The following is a 19,022-nucleotide window of genomic DNA, read 5'->3' on the forward strand; positions in this document are numbered from 1 at the left end:
TTTAGATGGTGGTACCGGTCTGAAATGAGAATTTGAATAATTGAATATACGAGTGAGATTAAAGATTTTACGGATTTTATGTAGGGAAAAGAGGGGGTGTGGTGAGCATGTACGAATGCCTCCCTAGACATAACGAACCAAATTGCAAAATCTTCCAAAAATCTAATACGAAGTATTTGAATAAAATAATCATCCTTAAATACGGGGGAGAAATTAATTAAATATTCATTTGTCACAGAACATACTATATGGATTTTACTGTTTTCTTCTGACATTAGATCAATTAGGTTTTGAATTGTGATGCCCTATACTCTATACAGTATACACTCGCCTTCAATGACAGTGATTTGTGACTCCCTGACTCATGATGCACTTTCCTTCATTTTGGACTATTATAAATATTTATATCACGCTCCTTCACTCAAATGCTCGTTGGGCTTGAAGAGTGGTTAGTTGTGCACCGGCTCCCCCCGTACCGTGTGCTGGGTTTCCACTTGAGGTTGTCAGGATTTGAACCCGTGACCTTCGGTCACACTGACTCTGATACCATGATAGATGAACCAACTCAACCAAAACCTTAAGATAATAGTTGAGGCCCAACTATTATAAATATTCCTATTATACATTTATATTACTCTCACATAGTGTGTGGCAAAGCACAGTTCATATTTAGTGTCATCATTCACCTATCTATTACCTAAATCATGTGTGGCAAAGCACAGTTCATATTTAGTGTTATCATTCACCTATCTATTATCTAAATCATGTGTCCGCTTAAAATTCGACTTACATACGAAATATCCAACTCCCATGCAAAATAAATGCATTTACAACCAAAATGCCCCAATCTTATGAGTCAATTATTATATATCCAAACGAAACGACCTATTTATCAATCAACAATGGTCAATGGGTCTCCCGTGTAACAAATCACAAATTGTAATAGAGAAATCTGACCATTTTATAATAAAAAAAGTAATTATCTATAAACTTTTATTTATAGATACTCCCTCCCATCACTCTAAAGGAAACAATCCCTACTAAACTAAAAGAATAAGAAAACTTAATTTTTTTCCCGCCTAAATGCATTCTCCTATAAATAGGTCTATTTTTTTGTTATCTTACTTCACTACAATTCAATACATTAGTGGGCCAACGAAAAATTCAATGTCTAAGTATAATTTTTCCTGTAAAACAAGAAACTCGGTGGCCCCAAACATTGATATTTTATATTAATATTATCTTAATTAATAATAATAGAATTTCCATATCTATATGCGCAATCTTTGACACAAGCAAATAAAATATTCAGTATCCTATATTTCTATACACAGAAAAGTTCTAACTCCAAACACTATAGAGTTTGTATAAAGTATAATATAAATTATAGAGTATAACTAATACAAATAAAATTTCCAAAATTTTATGATGTATAAATAATTTTGATGTATAAATTAATTCTGCCATTTTAAATATTGTATAAAAATTACCTATGATGTATAAATAAATTTTGACATTGAAACTGAGTTTGATTAAAGCTAAGTAAAAAACCAACTAATTATATAAATAAAACATGTCAACTTCCCTCTTTTTAATCTTTCCATCTTATACAACTATACAAGCTAACATGTTTTAATGTCCAATATAAAAATGTGATATTATTATTGCCATTTTGTGCTTTTTTATATATTCTTTTCATTAAAAGATCTAGAATGTTATCATTATTTTTAATAATAAAAATAGGTTCATACAAAAATAACTTAATATAAAAGTCCTTTGAATAATAAACTTTTTTTTTATAATATTACTAACATTATAATCAGTACATCACAACATACTATTATAACTACAACTCATTTATGTGAAAATTAAAGCTCAATTAATATAATCCTTACAAATACCATGCTTTAGCACGGGATCTCAACTAGTTACTATAAACCGACCATCCACACCAAACTACTCCTTCCCTTTTTTTGCTAATGTTCTTCACTTTTACATTATTTGCAAGTGGGTAGTCTTAGATGACACAAATGCCCTTGCCTTTTCCACTTTTCCTTAATACTTATGCACACCCCGTTTTTTTTTGTTTTTTTTTTTTATTAGGTTAGAAAACTAGGTTGATCCTCTAGGGTAGGACCAACCTATCTCATCCTTTCGAATGAGGGAGGTAAGTTGAAGTCACCGGCTAAATTATGCACACCCCGTTGTTACCTTTGAAGTGGATGAGAGAGAGTACATTTTAATTTTATCATAAAGTAGTCACTAGTCGCATTTTTTCGCTATACTTATAACGCGTCACAAACGAGAATTTGTGATCACTTTTTGTTTCAAAAGACATTTTTTTTCATAATGAGCCTCGAAGACATTTTCCTAGAGATGATGCATGCACCATGCTATGAAGACTAAACCCAACCTATGACTAGTATGCTTGAATGTCTAGAGTTGGTAGATAATGTACAAGAGAGACCCTATGGACTTTGGACACTCCTAGAAATTCATATAGATAAGTAGTTATTATATGGATTTTTTGTGAAACACAACCTTTAATTTTTTTTTTTTGTGAAACACTACCTTTAAAAACAAAAATTGTAAAACACAATCTTTAAAAACCAAAAAGTTGCGAAACACTACTTTTTGGTCGGATTTCGTCAGCTATATTCATTTCCGATGTAATAATAGCTCGCACGTGTCATGTTTATTTGACTTTTTATGTTTTTTTGTTAGGTCCCCCTCCAATTAATCCCCCTCTTTCTTAATTCCCCCGGTAAAAGCTTCATCCCTCTTTATCTCACTGTCATCTACTTCACCACTTCTCTGCCTCTACTTTTCTAAATTTTCCCCTCTTTCTTTTCACAATGTTCAGTGACTGTTCAGAATCTTCGTCAACACCGCTTCTCAAATGTCGTTATGGCATCTCTGCCGCCTTAAAACTTTCATGATGGAAAAAAAATCAATGAAGAAGGTTTCCAACATGTAAAAATTTGGGATTGTTTAAAGTGATTCCAGATCTAAATTTAAGTGAAATAAAATTGAAGGAAAACTTTGGACATCACACATTCACATGTGATAGAGTAATTGATTTTTTTGGTGCACTTATAGCGTATTTAATGGCGAGTTATCACCGGATTTTTATTAATTTGGTCAAACTCCGGCCTAAAAGTAGTGTTTTGCAACTTTTTTGTTTTTAAAGGTTGTGTTTTACAATTTTTGGTTTTAAAGGTAGTGTTTCGCAAAGAGTTTTTTTTAAAGGTTGTGTTTCACAAAAAATCCTTATTATATTGGTAAATAATATTCCCTACATCTCAATCATTTGTCGCATCGTGGGACTATTACAAACTCACCTCCAGCCGATAATACTTCTCTACAATGATCCTCGATCCATCTTCCCTTCTTTCACCAATGTCGTTATCAATCCTCAAATTCGTTCTCATGTGACGTATAATCATAACAGCGACGAATGACAGGAAAGAAGAAAGCAAGATATTATTTGAGTCTTGGATATGAAGTTACATCCTTAATTTCCGACAAAGATTAAAAAAAAAAAAGTACTGTAGCAAACATGATTCGGATTAAACAACACCCCCCTTTTTTACTACTAAGAGAATAAAACTTTTTAATAGTTTTCCCTCCAAAAGGATTAAATAAGGAAATAAGACTTTAGTTTTATTAAATTATTATCTTTTAGTTAAGATATATAATCTTTAATCATTATATTTTTTAGGAATATTCTACATGGTACTCCTTAACTTTTCGACTTTCTACGTGGTACCCCTACACTTTTTAAAACATACTCCGTACATGGTACCCCTAATTATTGTCATTATCACTAATTACACCCCTAACTTTATTTTCCGTCAATTAAACTCAGTTTTAGGCATTAAGTGATAACTTGGGCGCGTAACCAAGCTTGTCATTTATCATCCAATGACATATGGACTCTATTAGGCTCAATATCCATCTCGATACTAATATTTATTGATATATATGGGCTAAAAAAATTTTGACGGAAAATTTATTGATCCCATGCCAAATTATCACGTCGAAAGATGGAGATTGAGCCTAATAGAGTCCTAATGTCATGGGATGATAAATGACAAGCTCGGTTACGCGTCCAAGTAATCACTTAACGCATAAAACTGAGTTTAATTGACAGAAAATAAAGTTTAGGGGTGCACTTAGTGATAATGACAATAATTAGGGGCACCATGTATGTTTTAAAAAGTTTAGGGGTACCACGTAGAAAGTCGAAAAGTTGAGGGATACCATGTAGAATATCCCTATTTTTTAACTAAATTATAACACTTGGTTTTTTTAGCTTAATATACTTACATTTCACCAAGAAAAAAAAATACCGCATTTGAGGGCTTTGAACCAAACGCAATGGAAAAAGAAAAAGATGAGTCCTCCATTAATGGAACAAATGTGGAGGAGAGATTAAAAAAAAGAAGAGAGATTAAGGCCCTGTTCTTTCTGCCTTTTTAAAGCTGAACTGAACTTGGCTGAACTAAACTGAATGGAGCGGAGCTGAATTGAACTAAATAGAGCTTAACTGAACTAAACTGATTGGAGCTGAACTGAACTGAAATAATAATAATAATATTAATATTAAATATAATAATAATAATAATTAATAATAATTGTAATATAATAATAGTAATAATATTAATATTAATAATTACAACAACAACAACAAGGGCTGTTAATGAGACGAGACAGCTCACGAGCAACTCGAGCTTGGCTCGGTCAAAGCTCGGCTCGGGCTTGGCTTAAGAGCTTAACGAGTCAAGCCGAGCTAACGTTGACTCGGCTCGAAAAGCTCGTGAGCGGCTCGAACTTGTGTAATTAGATAAGATATTACTCATATTTTATAAAAATATATTGTGATGATTATATATTTTTATCACACATATAAAAAATATCTCATTGATTTTTCAATATTTCTATATAAAACTTTTGAGCTTTGTTATTGAAAAAATCGAGAGAAAAAAAAAACGAAAATTCCACAAATATATATAGGCTCGAGTTGAGCTCGAGTTTGGCTCGAGCTCGCGTTAACGCTCGCAAGCTTGATAACGAGCACAATTTTTCCAAGATCGGGTAAGTTCGGCTCGAGCTCGAGTTTTACTTTATGAGCACAAGCCAAGCAAGGCTAAGCTCGGGCTCGGTTCGGCTCGTTAACACCCCTAACAACAACAACAATGATAATAATGGGTTGAATTTAGTGGAGCTGAGTTGAACTGAGCAGAACTGAACTGGGCTGAATTGAATGGAGCTGAACTGAATTGAGCTGAGCTGAATTGAACTGAGCTAAAAATAAGCCAGAAAGAATAGGATCTAAGAAATTAGAATGAAAATTTTTGAAGAAGAGATTAATGGAGGAAAAGAACAGTATTTAATGGAAAAAAGTAGCGGGGAACCGTTGCAAACCTAGCTTGTCATAATTATTTACCTGCTTCAACCGTTTACAAAATGATCAATTCTGTTCTTTTTTTTTGGGTGCAAAAAAGGGAAAAATCCCCGACAAATAAAATAGAAACTAGCTAGAAACTAATCGAGGGAATGCGACCCCCAACAAGTCTTCTCTTAAAATAGCTCGAAGGCCATCGGGTGGCTCATCTATGAATGTCACGCTAGTCGAAGAATGAACTCCCGCGTTAGCTAGCCAATCTGCAGCGCGATTCGCCTCTCTAAAAACATGCTCAATGTGAACCGTCCATCCTGCCATTCCAATAAGCTCCTTGCAACGACTAACCAAAGGTCGGAGGCTATTGCTTAGGAGTTGGTCTTCCTTAATGAACCCGACACAAGGTTTGTTGTCCATATGGACGATAACCTTAGTAAAATTCATAGCTCTAGCCCGTTCTAACCCCACGACAACCGCTCTCATCTCCGCCTTCATCGATGTGCAAATGCCACAGGAAAAAAGAAAACCCGTGATGAAATTACCCGTGTCATCCCGAAGTAATCCTCCACAGCCGGCTTCACCTGGGTTACCCTTGGAAGACCCATCCGTACTAAGAAGGACCCAACCATTAGGGGGAGTATTCCAGCGTATATATCGTTCCTCCAGCGAGGTACCTGGGCTTGGTATAAACAACGAGAACGGGTCTAAAGCGGACTTCGACATATCAAATTTGTGGTACAAAAAACGAATAGGATCGGTTGGATTGTCCTCTGCCCTTCCGAAAACTGCATTGTTTCTCCAACGCCATATCCACCTCAATTCTGTTCTATGAAACATGATGCATAGTTGCTACTTGCTAGTAATCGTAGTTAAAGTTAATTCATAGGTTATTTTGAGAAGAACACTCATAATTATGAGTATTCCCGTTAAATAACCCTACAATTTATTCGTGGACGATATTTAGTAACAAAGCGTCTTGCTTGTGACGGGCTAATCCCGTCACAAGCTGAAGATCTCTCACAAAAAGGGAGAGGGGACAAGGTGGAGCATCCTCCATGTGCTTCCTCTCTCACCTCTCATGGGTCATTTGTGAAAGAAAACGGTATCTGTGACGGATATCGTCCGTCCTTAATGAGATTTGTTGATTTAGTAAACCCCTAAAATTGTCGCACAAATTCTTGTTTGTGACGGCACATATCCGTCACTCTTGAGTGACGGATACCATTTTACCTTACAAAGTACCCACTTTTTCTCTCTCTGCAACACTATTCATGTGGTCCCTTTCTCCACTAACCCATTTTGTTACCATTTTATCTCACAAAATATCCGCCACAAATGGTAACCCGTCACAAAGGAGACCAATTGAAATTGTCGACCATCCCTAATCATGAACCCATAACCAACTTGAGTAACTACTTCTCTAACCCAAAACGTCTAAACCCCAGAAAACAAAACAAAAAACAAAGCTCAAAATCACGCAACAATGGAGGAAACTTTCAAAGTACGCGTCGACAAAACCTTCGGTTCTCTCTCCTCACCATCTCCATTACCACCATCTTCTTCATCATCGCAACCTATCAATCCTTCACTATGGTCTCTTACCGACGATGAGCTCCGACCCAATCACTGGACTCGAGAATCCGACGACCCGCCTTCCGATGACGATAACGATGACGGCGACAAAGACGAACTCAAAAACGTCATTAATGGTGTCTCTTGTCCAACCACCGTTGATAAATTCTTCGTTTCAGCTCCGGGAAAACCTAACCCTAACCCTAATTTGGATATTGGGGATAATCAGATGATAGTTCCAGAAGGTGATGAAGGAGCTTCGTCGAGTCGTGGTTGTGAAGGTGATGTTGAATTGGATGTTCGTAGCTCTATTGGCTTGGATTCTACCCTTGATTTCGAGGTATTTTTGCGAATTCTACTTTTTCCGTCTCAATCATTTGCTTACTTTTTTATTCTCTGTGACTCGACTCGATGGCAAGTATTTTAATCAAATTTAGATAAATGATCGAGCCGGAGCAAGTGATGTTTACTGTCTCGTTTTTCGGCTGTCTTCGTATTTAGGCGTTGTCATTGGTTTGCTTAATTGAATTACTCCCTCCGTCTCGGTCAATTGTTGTCCTTTGATTTTGGCACAAAGACTAAGGAAAGGGGAATAAGCTGATTATAAGATGACAAGTGGACCAAATTGGGTGTGAATGATCAAATTGCTTATCAAATGTAATCCTAAAATAGAAAGGACAACTGACTGAAACACCCAAAAATGGAAAAAGGACAACAAATGACATGGGTAGAGGGAGTAATAATTATCTCGTAAGACTGTTGTAAGTTCATTTAACAATAGCAATAGAGGTGTTCAAAATCGGTGTTACGCCGTACAACTGTCTCACAGGATATTTTGTGGCTTGATTGAGGCTACATTGAAGTAATAATTATCTCGTAAGACCGTCGCATATCATTATATACTGATTTCCTAAACCAGATGGAATGGAACAAAATTCTGTACAACCTTTTTTTAAATAGCTGAACTCGAATAGGAATTAGTTGCAGTAGTCTCGAAACTGGTTCTTATTCATCAGATATACCCGGTTTAAACTAATCACTTTTTTGGCCCGGAGAGTTTTTTTTCATAAAGTTAAGTAATTTCATGGTATCATGGCATTTCGGTTTTTGAGACAGTTGTATGTATATAAGTATATAACCAAGTAATTACCTTATCATATGACTTTTGCAGGAAGAGGAGGATGAATATGATAAAGTTGCTGTTGGAAAAGAAAAGCCTGATGATCGGCTTTATGTCTGCGATGTATCTGATTATGTGTCTGTCATTGAATCCGAAAGTGAAGTCCCCAACACATTTCAGGAGGCATCAAGAGACCCACGTGCCAACCACGTTGCAGCAAAGCTTAGGCTTAAAGAAGATGCCGAGACAGCCAGAGATTTCAATTCGTTGCATGTCTCTGAGCAAAGTTTACCCGTTGTATCTGGTGCTCAAAGTACTACAGATGATGGTGAAATTAATCTGAAATCAATATTGAAACGGAAGGAAGATAAGATGGATTCAAAGTCTGAGAAACGGGTCCGGTTTGATCCTGTCTGCAAAAACAATGTTGGGGATGAGTATGAATTAGATGAAAATCTCACATCAGAACCTTTTAACAAGGAAATTACTGTACACGGAGGAAATTCTTCCCAGCTCAAGCAAACTTCATTGATACCGGACTATATACGCAATCCATCGAAATATACACATTACACATTTGATACATCAAGCGATATGAATGAAGCATCTAATCGGCAGGCGTATGCTGATTTCCTTAGTATACTGAGGAAGTCCAAGCAGTCCAAGCAGTCGGAGCCAGAAGAAGTTCCTGCTGATCTTTCAAAACCCGTGTTGTTTAATCCGAAGAATAAACCTCGTGACGTTAAACCGGCCAGTAATGTGACTGATAATACTATGGTTGAATCTGTAGATAGGAAAAGACCTGCTATCACTTTTGCTGTTGGAAGTGAGATAGATGAAGCTTGTGAGATGGAGGTTGATGAACAAGCAACTTCTAGTATGAAGTCAGGGAATGTTAAAAAAACAGGTCGCCGATATCGTTCAAAGCCTATTCTGGAATATGATGAATCTGATGCTTGATGTGTAGCTCAGCTCTCGAGTAGAGGATAGGTAATTTCTCTCTACTTTTTCAACTTCTTCATAGTAAGTAGAAGTAGGGCAACATGTACTGTGCACGTCTTCTTTTGCTTGTATAAATACTAGTAGCATTTAGAATCAATGCTCCTCATTTGCCGTTTATTTATGTTGGGACACTGGGAATTGCAAGTATATATATCACCTCCATAGTATTATTAATTTGTGGACGAAGGTATTATACTCGTATTAATGCACTTAGCTACCTTGGCATCTAAAAAGGCCTATTGGTTGAAGTGCAGGTGGATATAAAAGTGAAATCGGGGAAAATTTTCAATTACCTATTTTTGTTTGAGCCTTTGAGGAACATCTTGCCTCCATGAGAATAGTAGGAAGTAGTTCCTTAAGCGGTCAGGATGGGTGGAAGACGGAATAAGACTAAAAAGGTGGGTGGGCTGCGATCTTTGAAAGTGGTTTAAGACTTGTAGAGATGCAATACTCTGTATTAAATAGACGTCTAGGTATTTAACCACCTCTTTCCCACGCACTCTTGAAGATTGCTATCTGCTCTGTGTGCTGATGAGTGATGACTCCTATAACGAACCCAGATCTCCCCGTTTGAGCTATCATTTTGGGATTAGCTGGTTCACTATGTCAACAATCCAAAGGGTGGTCTGAATTAAATGGCTGCCTCGGGATATATCAACTGTCAGATTGAAAGGTGATCCCGACAACAGTAGTCAGGACTACTGAGGACGTAATTGCAGGGCTTCTGCATAGACGCGGTTGACACTACCTCAACATGTGGTTCTTGTTGAGGTAGAAAGTGGATCATTTGTGTCAGTACAAATCAGATAATTTTACGTATGTTTTCACTCAAGTTTGGACCGAATCAGTTCAGGTTTTGAGTTAATATTCGCGTGACTCATGCCCATGAAGGAATCTATTTAGTGAGAAAAGCAGGTAAGCTCTCGTGAAAGAGAGATGAGAAATCAAGACCACTCGTCCAAACCGATGACGCAGGAGACTCCAGGAGATTCTAACAAAGTGAAGTGAAAACAAAGTGAGTAGTAGTATCAGTGCAGTGCCGCATTACAGTTCCAAGTGTAATTTCGCCGATATTTAGGTCAGAATCGTCGAGTTTCCTATACTGCAACTCGCTCCTCTCACCGGCGCTTGCATTAACCGCCATGATTGACGCCGGTGTCCGCCGTCGTATGTCCACCGTGAAGGGGCGGCATGTGGATATGACGCCATTACAGGTGCGAGTGTTTCGGAAAAATGATGGTGAAGTGAAACAGCCAGTAATGGACCGCCGACGTCGCCATTTTTATGGAGGAAGTCAAGAAGTGTGAGCACTTTCCTTCGAATTCTTATCTTTGTTTTCACTTCACTTTGATTGGGTTAAATTAGGTTTTGCGAGATCCAAACACGGTCCATTTATAATTTATTGAATCATCTATCGATATCCAAAACTTTAAAATCAATACTGTATCTATCATAGTTTTCCAAAACCATAACCAGTCCAAAATATAATCCGATATTTAATTTCTAAAATCATCTCATACAACAAAAATTGAAATTTTAAGTTTAATAAAACCTAAACTTCATAACCAGTCCGAAATATAATCCAACATTTGATCCGATATTTAATTTCACCGTATAAAAAATCATCTCATACAACAAAAATTGAATTAGAATTTTTAAATAGAGGTGGTTTTTCAAAAGTTGGGTTTGGTTCGAATTTTCTCTTTTGAATCAATTCGGTTCCGGATTGTCATCCCTATGTTCACTGCAAGCTTCAAAGTTACAAGAGGTTAAAGAGAAACCAGTAATAACTTGTTTCAATAAATTTATACTAATAATGATCCAAAAGATGCCCTGGAATGTTCAAGGCTTAACATTACAATCCTAATAATATAGGACAATTGACAATCATAATTGTCAAGAATAAACAAGTAACTTGGTGCTTAAATGGAAAGCCACTGCCTCACTAGTTTATATTTATATAGAAATCTAATTACAAAATTTGGCTTGGCTTAACCTCACTTTAGCAATAAAATACCAATGGTAATAATACTTGTTTCTTCACCAAAAAATGCAGGCTATTAATATATATACGCCAATCGCAATGCTCTCGTCCTTGTTTAGGATCCTAAAAATTAGAGGTTATAACTTAAAAGAGCCTCTTCCTGCAGCCAGCAGCACCACAGTAGCAAGCCATTTGCTTAATTTTGCCATCGGGTCCGATAACACTGTCGAGTGCATATCCATAGTCATAGGATAGCTCCTGCAAGTACAAGCACATCTACTCATTTACTGCAAAAACTAGTGTTTTATATTCTCAATTAACGGTTGCCGCAGCCAGAATACTGACATTGGTAACATGGTGTCCGGAAGAAAAAAGTTGAGAGAGAACAGAGACTATATCATAGAAAATCTTACTGCAGATTGCAATAAAGTTAAAACTAACAATTTTGGGAAAAAAAAATTAGAAATTAAGGCCATATCGTGCGATTTTGCTACGTTACTTTCACAACATCCCAATACTCCGATTCTGTGAAGGTAACTAATCTGCATTGATGCCTTTTTATTTATCATGACCAAAGCTAACTAATCTCTAACCTGGAATTTTATGTGCTAATATATCCATCAGATTATTATGAAGCCTTCTTAAATACAGGCTAGCTCAAGGGAAGGTGAGCAAGACCCAAAAAAAATCCAAAGACGGCCAATAACGATATACTAGAACTCACCTGCAGTGGGGGAATATTATCAGCGGCGAAAAGCATGATCCTCGCTAATTTTATGTCATGATGAGAGCTCAGAATACATTGGATGAACAAATTTGGCTCACAGCTGTGGTTTATGAATCTAGCAAAATTTCCAGTTGATACAGCATCGATGCAAAATTCCGCTGTACCATCGTCAACCTTTTCTGATAAAACTTCAGAAGGGATAGGCACATCTCCTAACCTCATCTGTTAACAAATACATAAGAAAATATTAGAAGCAACTCGGCTTGAACAAACAAGCAAGCTCGCTCATTCAAGGCCGAATTAATAGTCTAAAAGGCCTGTGATAAGAACTGTGCAAGAAAGAGAATAGCAATTTAAAGTATCTGAGAGAAAACAGACTAATAGTCTAAATGGCCCAACTACTACCAGCTTCCCTAAGCTTGCAACGATTTGAAAGAAATCTGTAGAGTTCTTATGGACATTGATTAACCAATACCTCTCTGCCATCGAGACCCTTCATAGTCTGCAGGCAATCTATGTCAAAGATGTACATATTATCCAATACACTGTTTGCCTCATCTGATCTTTTCAAAACTCCAATGTACTCGCATATTGGTGAACCGGCTGGGATGTAATCCCAGGATCTGACACCCCAACCCTTCTTTGGTGTACGGAAAACCTAAGTAAATTTTAACAATATGTTTATCAGCAACAAATCATAGATAATGAAGTCAATATTGATTGGTCAAATACATAACCTCAAAGCGGAATCTTAATCCCTTTTGGGAAGTACGATTAACACAAGCAGGTCCACAGCCACACTTTGGGCCACACTCGAAAACCACAGCCTTTGCTTCTACGAGTCTGAAAAGCAAGCAGGCAATAGTTGAGAACTAATAGCTAAATCAAGTAATATTAAAGGTCACTAACCAGTTCATGAACCCACCTGCCACCATCCCTCTGAACATATGGAAAGTCAGAACCATTCAGCTTAGCACAAGCACAAACATTTGGATCCACGCAACTTCCCACACAACGACAGCCAACAGTAGGACCAGGGATCTTCAGATTGCCAGAAACTTTAATAGATGTGCGGTACTTGAAGCCTAATGATTTGGTAGCATAAATTGTACAGCAATAGAGTAAGAAATTGTACAGTAAGTGTTCAATCTCCTAGTACTTTGGTAGAACCAATCATATAGAAATAGAGTAGGAGATTAAAGAATTTAAATAGTCATGGTTAGGGTATAAATCTCAGAATTTTAAGAGTATCTAATGGTTAAATGGAAGTTTTGACAGTGTAACGTTTACTTATCATGTCGGTAAAAATATGGTATCACCATTGCTATAAATGAGAAAAGAAGTGAACATAAGTTAGGAGATTAAGGATAAAAGAGTGGAATGGCGACATTACTGACAGAAATAAGGAGATCTAGTTAGACAGTAGTAACACTTGAAATAAGAGTTTGCAAGGTAAGCTACAGCGTGGATGCTTTATACTGTAGCTATATGCGTTAAAAAAAACATATTTTAAACACGACCAGGTAGTGCAATAACCTGTGGTTGGTAGAGGTGAATCATCGACTAGATTTGTTGCTGGAATGGGAATATTCTCCAAGCCCCCAGAGATATCATCACAGACAAGTCTTCAAGCCACAAACAAAAAAGCAGAACATGTTTATTGCTCATAAAATAGGCCGACACAAAATGCATTAAACTATTAATCTATGTAACTCGTACCCTCGCAAATCAGCAATAGTATCGGGAACCCGACCTCTGATGAATTGAACCTGTCAAATCCATTAAGAACAGGGTAAGGAACAAACACGGGTTATCCAAATTAACCTTCTGTAACAATATTTAGCAGCTAGAGCCTTTTGGAATGCGGATGGAAGCACTAGCATTGAACATTTTATATTGTGAATAAGCAATCGTTTCATGCAATTTTGGCACAATTTTTTTATTATGAGTCATTGAGTCATTTGGAAATAGTCTGGATCTGTTCCCTTCACTCACAATAGTCTGGAAGCTGTTCAATCATTGGGTTAATATATTATAAGAACGACACCCTACAGCTGAACACACTCAGGTGTAATATCTAGTTGCTACAATAAATGCATACGAAGAATGAAGAGAGCAAACAAACCTGGGTAGTTGTCAGCTCTGGCTGATCCCCAAGCCGTTCCATACGGAACTTGTAAACTGTAAATCCAGAAACACCTTTTTCTGCCCAGCATTTGTTTACCTGTTCAAAACATAAAAGAATGAATTTAAACTCTCTAAGCACACATTAAAAGTAATTGATGGCCAACAGATAACACAAACCCATGATACTAAAAAACTGCCTCGTCATATGGATATAGCAATGTGCTAAAAGAAGTCGTTAACTCATCAAAAGAAAAGCAAATCATAATCCCACAAACATTCAGAACGGCTTCAACTTTGCACAAACCGGCCAACGCCATAATAACCAGATAAGCATGGCATAAAATAATATGATTCTAGACGAATTTAGAACTAGAATCTAACAATAAAAAAGCACTCAACCATGCTGAACCTACCATTGTCAATAGCTGAGTACGTATAGCCATACAATAGCCAATGATTCAAAAATTACTTGTTTCGGAAATGATCCAAAAGATACAATAGAAAATTCAAGGTGGCATAACAACCAAACCCAATACCATCTTAAAATATGGTAATATAGGACAATTGACAATCATAATTGTCAAAAATAAACAAGTAATTTCCGAATCATTGGCTATTGTATGGCTATATCAACACAACTTTACCCGTAGTTCAAAATTTCCCTACCTCATTTTAAAATGTGGGTAACATCATTAAGAGAAGGAGTGTATTGTGCCATAGCTATAAACATACACCAATGTACTACCCGCGTCGTCCTGCGCCCTATTCATATTATCTCAATTTGATTTTTGTTGATCAATGATGTCAACATTGAAATTTATTCTCTAAATATATGTAGAGATTGAATTTGATTTAAAGTGTTTCTTTATATCATTTTTGAGAAGTTTTAGCCATTGTATTGGTAATAAAAAAAACAGACAAATTTGCAGCATTTGACCACCACAATCAAACAGGCATAACATAAATGGGATGAATGAAGTACTACATAAAAAATTTAGCCTTTCAAGCATCATTTTTTTAAAGCACAAAAACAATTAGACAAACTTGCAAAAATAAAGGATGCCGCTTTTGTTCAGATTTAGTAATACTCCCAAGACCTTACCAATGGAAGCACAAACGGAAATTGCTTAGGTTCAAAAGAGAACTATTACCCAGGCGTAATTTTGCAACAGAGGGTCAATTGAAACAGCAATTAAATTCTACAAAGCAAATGAACTATCAAAAAGCACATGTAAGGCGCCTACAACCTAAGCAGCGCCATCGTCAAATCCATGTCTATTATAGTTATCAAACACAGAAGAGATCCCATGTAAGAGACTCATACGTAGCTCAAGCATTAATTACATAAACAATTAACTATTAAGCCAACAAAGCATTTAAATTGCAGAAAGTTTTGAACAAGGTGTACCTTATAGAGGCCATCATATGTGTAGACTTTTCCCACATAAGAGCTTTTTGAGGGATGACCCCTGATTACCCGAACAGGCAGACCTTCCAACATACTATTCTGCATAAAAAAATATTTGTACATGAATCAAGAAGATCAGAACATATATAACTATGCCAAAATGTTACATGTAATAATAATTTGTAATTATTCACAGAATTGTTATCATATCAAATCCAAAGACAGACCTGAAGGGCTAAATTACCCCCTGTCATTTTCTGATCAGCAATCTGCTTCTTGTTACCTAGTAAGTCGTGCCCCCCTTGACCCGTATAGATAACATCCTCCGAGTTATCAAGGTCATCTTCATATTGTCCAGACATTACTATGGCCACAGCGAGTGGAAGTTTATATTTGCTGAAGTTCTGCACAAACTGAGTTAGTAAGCAAATTCTCATGGATTGTCTTAATTAACATCACCAAATAAAGCTCCAGTGGCACCACTGCCACGAATTTGAGCAAAATAAAATTATGTACATCTGCAAATAATTGGATCAGAAATGTCTAATAGGACTATAGGACAGGTGGCAATGTCTTTGGAGAGAACTGGCAGTAAGGTAGTTGAAGAGACTGTTATGCACAATTAGAAAATAATAAACAATTTCCAGAGGCATTGCCAACAAATATGTGAGACACCAAGAAACCTTCATTTCCAATGCTTTCTGTGACGGGTTTTACCTTCGTGCATTACCCTTTAATCTACACATTCTTTTTTCCTGAATTACAAGATTTACGTTTACATTTTGGGATGCAGGTGCTAAAATTGTGATTGCACAATTTCCACTGCAAGTTTAGTCTCTACGTTCTTTACATTCCTCCTTTAGGGTGCATTCAGAAGATATTTAAGAAAGTTAATTCCAATAGCACGAGAAAATGTTTGTTTGCTCAGTGGTAATGTAAGAATGATGCTCTAGAAGTGGAGTCTAGATTCTGGCTATATATAGAAGATGATCAATTATTTCAGGGTATAGTGTTTACTGTTTATCACTATGTTTCCTCTTACAGAGAACTCCCAAAATTCCATATATGTCTATATGATGTGTTTATATAGATGAAGTTAATGAAATTTAAGGGGAGTAGTTCTACTTTTATGAGTTTCTGTATAAAATTTTCTCTATGTAATATGATATCAACCTCTAAAGAGTAATATTCTCAGCTTTGGATTGCCTTTCCCATTGAGTTTGAAGAGGAGAATTTTTCGCACTTAGATTAGCGAGTTTCCAGATTCTAGAATATAATGTTTTAAAGCCATATCAAGGAACCCTCCACAAGGTACAAGCATGGTGAGGGCCATCATTCAACATGTTAACGTTATTTTAGAGTTATTTAAATACATGTAAAAAGAATCCCGAATTCAGGGGATCAAGAGCTAATGATCACATCAAAACTGAAGTCATCACAACCAAAGAATACAGTAGGCAAGAAAGATGATTATTTACCCTGTTGCTATGGCCCTTGCCTATGTAGTCAATCCCATTCAGCCAATGGCTATGAAAACCTACGACCACCATTTCGGCTCTCGAGAAAAACTGGTGTCCTACATCAACACCTGCAAGAATAAAGTTTATTGCTTTAGCACCCATTTTTGCTTCCACAAGTGTACCATCTATTCATAAGACATTGATTGTACAACAGAACGCAATCCTACCATGAATGCGACCAATCTGTTTTTCACGATATAGAATTTTTTGTTCCTGCCGCATCTGCAATACCAAGAATTTAATGCCTCCCTTGTTTGAATGTCAAAAATAGCAAAAAATAAATAATTAAATTGATGGGCATATTGTCATTAAATTCACATTACCTTACTAGATGCCTTTAAGTCCGGACGCTTAGAAGATGATTTAATAGGTTTTCCGTCAGACTGCTGTGGAAGGCATAAACCATATTAAAACTAAATGTTAGAAAAAATAATAATAATAACTTGCATATTCTTCAAGCAAGCAGAGCACCTTTCTCATTTCTTCTTCCGCTTTTTTGCATCTCTTCTCTTCCTCCTACAGCCGCCACCATCACCAGGAAGTTACAAAGTTTGTCAAGCAATAATGAATATAAACTCAATAAATATATCAACCCATCAACATTTATAATACTGTACCTGAATGAAATGCAGATAGTAATTGTTGAACGCTCGGAGAGTCTCCTTAACCTTCAAATGAGCGCTCTTCTCCAAAGAAACCCCGGCATCAACTTCCCGCGGCTGAATACCTCTCCCCATTAAACCGCCCTCTTCCTCCATAAACTCCCTGGGAAGGCTCTTAACCATCTCCACGGAATCTGTGGACTCCCCAAGATGGCTCTTATCAATCTCCTCAGAGACTGTGGACTCCCCAAGCTCAGAAACTGTGGAGTCCACAGGAAGATCCTTAACCATCTGCTTGGAAACTACTGGCATAACTCCAGGCAACACTGTCTTCTTCGAGTGTTTCTGTGTGGTCTTACGCTTCTTTGGAGGCGTTTCATTGCTGGTCGACTGCATTGACTTTTCGGTGTAACATACTTTCTTGCCTCGTGTACGCTCACTCCTCCTTCTACCACCCTCCACAACTTCCACTATCTCGACTTCTGCGTCCGTCATGACTAAATAAAATATTAAAACCTGCATAAATGAAAAAAAATTAAAGTCTGTACACTCAAATTCGCGACAGCAAACTCTAATCATACGAGCAACTATAAAGAATCCTTCTATCTCCTACTCTTATCTTATTACATAATACGGAGTAATATACTCCCTCCGTCCCGGTCAATTGTTGTCCTTTTGTTTTGGCACAAAGACCAAGGAAAGAGGAAAAGGCCAATAACTAAATGACAAGTGGAACAAATTGAATGAGAATGATCAAATTACTCATCAAGTTTATTCTTAAAAGAGAAAGGACAACAAATGACTGAGACAAACCAAAATGAAAAAGGACAACAAATGCCCGGGACAGAGGGAGTACTCCTTATGTTCCAATCATTTGTTTACCTTTTGATTAAAATACTACTCGCAATTAATATAAAAGGTAAACAAATGATCGAAACAAACGGTTGGTAATATTTATTATCCTATCATGATATCATACCATATGAATCCATATAAAAGGTAAACAATTGATTTTAGACAAAGTCCGGCAACTCGGAGACACAAAGCATGAAGCAATAAGTTATATTTGCACACACAATTGAATTTTGAAAATAAAATATTTCGCAACAATACACAATGTGAGATCATCAACAAGGGTAAGACGGTGTACATACGACTTCCTCTCAAATACCGCAATTACCACAACATCAAATGTAAATAAACACATTAAATTAGTGCTAAATCAGTAAGTTAATTTTGAAAATAATCACAATGCTATGCTACTACAATTAGGGCATAAAATTAACTCTAATCATTTGTTTAACTTTGATTAAAATACTTATCACGATTAATAAAACACGTAAACAAATGAATGAAACGGAACGAGTACTAATTGGTAGAATTAAATGACAAAAAAAACAAAAGATGATACCAGATGATGAATTGCCTTTACCTTGAGTTTTGGTGAAATGTGGAGGGAAAAGGAGAGGTTTTGAAATGAGAAAGTGAGAAACTGAAAGAAATGAAGTGCAGAGGAGGAGGACAACTGTCTTTAGGTTTTTAAAAATATTTGAATT

At 36.5% G+C, this 19,022-nt stretch overlaps 2 protein-coding genes across 4 annotated transcripts; one reads left to right on the forward strand and one right to left on the reverse strand.

Annotated features, from left to right (window-relative positions):
• The first annotated feature begins 6,787 nt into the window (after positions 1-6,787).
• LOC141622204 (uncharacterized) lies at positions 6,788-10,473 on the forward strand. Of its 2 annotated transcripts, XM_074438256.1 has the most exons (3): positions 6,799-7,316; positions 8,148-9,086; positions 9,353-10,473. In XM_074438256.1, exons 1-2 carry the CDS (start codon positions 6,888-6,890, stop codon positions 9,054-9,056), a joined length of 1,338 nt encoding a protein of 445 aa, XP_074294357.1. In that variant the 5' UTR covers positions 6,799-6,887; the 3' UTR covers positions 9,057-9,086; positions 9,353-10,473. The 2 variants fall into 2 exon arrangements, with proteins under 2 accessions (XP_074294356.1, XP_074294357.1); XM_074438255.1 differs by lacking the exon at positions 9,353-10,473 and having other exon boundaries at positions 6,788-7,316; positions 8,148-9,243.
• Positions 10,474-10,892: 419 nt separating this feature from the next.
• Positions 10,893-18,988, reverse strand: LOC141622206 (histone-lysine N-methyltransferase, H3 lysine-9 specific SUVH4-like). 2 transcript variants are annotated; one of them, XM_074438258.1, is made up of 16 exons: positions 18,899-18,988; positions 17,482-17,982; positions 17,336-17,380; positions 17,188-17,247; positions 17,032-17,086; positions 16,823-16,932; positions 15,572-15,748; positions 15,345-15,443; positions 13,935-14,033; positions 13,529-13,578; positions 13,346-13,434; positions 12,735-12,894; positions 12,547-12,652; positions 12,285-12,467; positions 11,807-12,031; positions 10,893-11,340 (listed from the first exon to the last, which is right to left on the reverse strand). In XM_074438258.1, exons 2-16 carry the CDS (start codon positions 17,959-17,961, stop codon positions 11,227-11,229), a joined length of 2,052 nt encoding a protein of 683 aa, XP_074294359.1. In that variant the 5' UTR covers positions 17,962-17,982; positions 18,899-18,988; the 3' UTR covers positions 10,893-11,226. The 2 variants fall into 2 exon arrangements, with proteins under 2 accessions (XP_074294359.1, XP_074294358.1); XM_074438257.1 differs by having other exon boundaries at positions 17,188-17,250.
• Between the last annotated feature and the right edge of the window lie 34 nt (positions 18,989-19,022).

The sequence above is a fragment of the Silene latifolia genome, chromosome X, assembly GCF_048544455.1.
Source record: "Silene latifolia isolate original U9 population chromosome X, ASM4854445v1, whole genome shotgun sequence".
NCBI lineage: Eukaryota > Viridiplantae > Streptophyta > Magnoliopsida > Caryophyllales > Caryophyllaceae > Silene > Silene latifolia.

What these genes read in the sequence shown, in the direction of transcription:
- LOC141622204 (XM_074438255.1), top strand. Translation starts at nt 6,888, where the DNA reads ATGGAGGAAACTTTCAAAGTACGCGTCGACAAAACCTTCGGTTCTCTC. An exon ending in ATTCTACCCTTGATTTCGAG is followed by an intron (nt 7,317 to 8,147) that starts GTATTTTTGCGA and finishes TGACTTTTGCAG; the next exon opens with GAAGAGGAGGATGAATATGA.
- LOC141622206 (XM_074438257.1), bottom strand. Translation starts at nt 17,961, where the DNA reads ATGACGGACGCAGAAGTCGAGATAGTGGAAGTTGTGGAGGGTGGTAGA. An exon ending in GGGGTAATTTAGCCCTTCAG is followed by an intron (nt 15,444 to 15,571) that starts GTCTGTCTTTGG and finishes TTTTTTATGCAG; the next exon opens with AATAGTATGTTGGAAGGTCT. An exon ending in TTCACCTCTACCAACCACAG is followed by an intron (nt 12,895 to 13,345) that starts GTTATTGCACTA and finishes CCAAATCATTAG; the next exon opens with GCTTCAAGTACCGCACATCT.